Source organism: Siphateles boraxobius, unplaced genomic scaffold (assembly GCF_051911475.1).
Source record: "Siphateles boraxobius isolate OS27281-9 unplaced genomic scaffold, OSU_SipBor_1 240, whole genome shotgun sequence".
In the NCBI taxonomy this organism is placed as follows: domain Eukaryota; kingdom Metazoa; phylum Chordata; class Actinopteri; order Cypriniformes; family Leuciscidae; genus Siphateles; species Siphateles boraxobius.
The window spans coordinates 365,001-367,500 of record NW_027508856.1 but is presented as its reverse complement, the minus strand read 5'-3'; the positions used below and the strand labels follow the sequence as shown (position 1 = coordinate 367,500).

The 2,500-nt window shown below is 47.9% G+C and overlaps 1 protein-coding gene across 1 annotated transcript in view; it reads right to left on the bottom strand.

Moving 5' to 3' along the window:
- The window catches only part of txk (TXK tyrosine kinase), a 32,705-nt gene that overhangs the window by 1,053 nt on the left and 29,152 nt on the right, over window positions 1–2,500 (bottom strand). Inside the window, exons 13-14 of the mRNA XM_077241875.1 lie at window positions 2,243–2,361; window positions 2,000–2,157 (exon numbers count right to left, since the gene is read on the bottom strand). Of these exons, the coding sequence (XP_077097990.1) occupies window positions 2,000–2,157; window positions 2,243–2,361 (277 nt within the window). The remainder of the gene's footprint in view (window positions 1–1,999; window positions 2,158–2,242; window positions 2,362–2,500) is intronic.

Sequence of the window (2,500 nt, the reverse complement as noted above, 5' to 3'; positions counted from 1 at the left end):
TGGTTTATGAGGCTGCTGTCCCTTTAAGAGTGAATGCACGGACTTTACACATCCGACTTTCTCCCATTTGTTTTAGCGTAGGACATAACGACTCTGTTTACATGGACTCTCCACACGATGTGCAGTTTGACACAATTGTGTGTGTAGCTTAGCCTTGAAATCTAGACGCACCCTATCGGCAGCAACATGTATTTTGCAGCCAGTGTCGTCTAGCAGTGGAAAGCAGTGTCGTGCTTTCCAGCTGGAAAAACCAAACTCTAGTCAGGCCAATCACGTCGTGTATAGAGTCGGTGGGCGGGCTCAACATAATGACGGCAGAGTTGTGGCGGTTCCTCGTTCCGATGCGGCGGCTGCTGGCGAACAGCGGTCTTCGAATCGGCCGCGACTTTGGAGGACTCGCAGTTCAGCTTTTCTCTGAGAAAAGAACAAAGAACGGCACTGAAGTCGTTCTAAAGAAAGGAAGACGTGTTCGGAGTTTTGCCGAGCGGATACGGCAGAAGTTTAATATATCAGCTAGCTCCGCTGGTGCGAACGCATGGGACTCACTCAGACAACAACGGACTTTTTTTCGGGATCTTTGGAGGACTTGAGGAGTTTGGAGCTTTAAATTTAATATCTAAATTTCTATAATTAATTATTTCACACGCGTGTGTTTTTTTCGGGATCTTTGGAGGACTTGAGGAGTTTGGAGCTTTAAATTTAATATCTAAATTTCTATAATTAATTATTTCACACGCGTGTGAAGAGGCGCGTGCTTACGCTTGATTCAGTGAGAGTGAGGGCGGGACCAGAGCGGGACGTTGATTTCGCGGCTTAACTTCCTGCTCACTACTGGGCATGTCTGGTCCCGAAATCGCATCTGCGCAGACTCAAGTCCCAAGATGTCAGCGCCATATCGGGACAATGGCGGCTTCACTTCTCGCCAATGGAAGAGAACGAAGGGGCGTCGTCCATCTTTTTAAACAGTCTATGCGCATGATCTGTAGTATGATTGCGTAAAGGGAACAGGAATTCCGGTTGGGAACAGAATCGACTGCTAACGTTACACCGGTCGTGTGCAGCGCTGCAGCCACGTAAACAGAGTTTGCCCTCCCCCTACTGACTTTCACTTTCGGTGCCCGAATGGAAGTGAATGAGGCTTTGCGATTTTTTTTTTATCTAGGCCTACGTGAAATTCTGCATCCATTGTACGATTTATATATTATTTTTTTTCCTCGGAAGGGCAACGTGAGTTGAGAAGGGCATATGGGCAGTTGCCCGGGCAACCTGAGCAACCCCCTGTGCACGTCCCTGCTATTGCGTGCAGAGGGGATTTGAAAGACAACCGTTTGTCCCGGCCTCGGATTGAGTGCTGCCAATGGTGAGTTCCCAGACCTAACATCCTGATGTGGGCTATGTGGGCTATGTGGGCTATGTGTACCTGTGATAGAGAGCTGAATTCGCGATCGCATGATGTGAGAGGCTCTTCTGTGTGTGAAGCGCGACAACGCAGTCCTTGTTCGCAGTTTATTGTGATTAACGTCAAAAACTTTAACTAACTTTAAGTAGAACTGCGAAGTTAAAGAAGTCTAACACTTTAGAAAATCTATTTTCTGTGAACTTGTGAATCGATTAAAATCGTTAGAAGATAGAATCATGATTCATATATATATATGTATCGTTTTTTTCCCAGCAACGCCAGTGCTTTCTGTGATTGGGTTGGGTCATGTTCACACCTTAAACGAACTGTACCAGACTACGGGTGTTTGGTCTGAGTGCGATTGCTGTATTCATACCGGCCCAAAAGATCCGCACCAAGGGGGAAACCAACTGGAGTTTGATTCAATCGAACCAAACAAGACAGGTGTGAATACACCCTAAAACACTCGGCATTAAACCGAGAGTATCAAACATGTCTGATCTTCTCCAACTGGATAGAATCACAGTCTGAAGTCTGAGTCCATTGGGTGTGGTGTATTCCAGCCGTAAGGAAGTGTGTGAGTGTAAGTGTGTGTCTAACCTCGTGCCAGCAGCGGTACATGATGTTGTAGATGTGTCCTGACGCGCGGTGAGGCCTGTACAGACGCCCGCCCTGCGTCACCTCCTCCACCACCTCCGCATTCGAGCGGTTCTCAAACGGGCTCCGGCCCTCCGAGAACACCTCCCACACCAGCACACCTGCTCACACACACACACATGCTCAACACCTGGTTAACACACACACACAGCCACAACACACACAACCTCTGACCCCAGGCCTCACCGAAGGACCAGACGTCTGACTTGCTGCTGAACTTGTTGAAATGCAGGACTTCAGGCGGAGACCATTTGACGGGGAACCTGGAGCCCATGGAGCTGGTGTACTGGTTGTCCAGCACGTACCTGCCGGAGGAGTGAAGGAGGATTAGATGTTTGTGCTGGAAAAACAAGACAGAAACACTGAGGAACAACAGCATGTTTTGCAGTGTAGGTCATTGGAACGCTTTAAAAATATTCTAGAAAACACATCTATTGTTCGAAA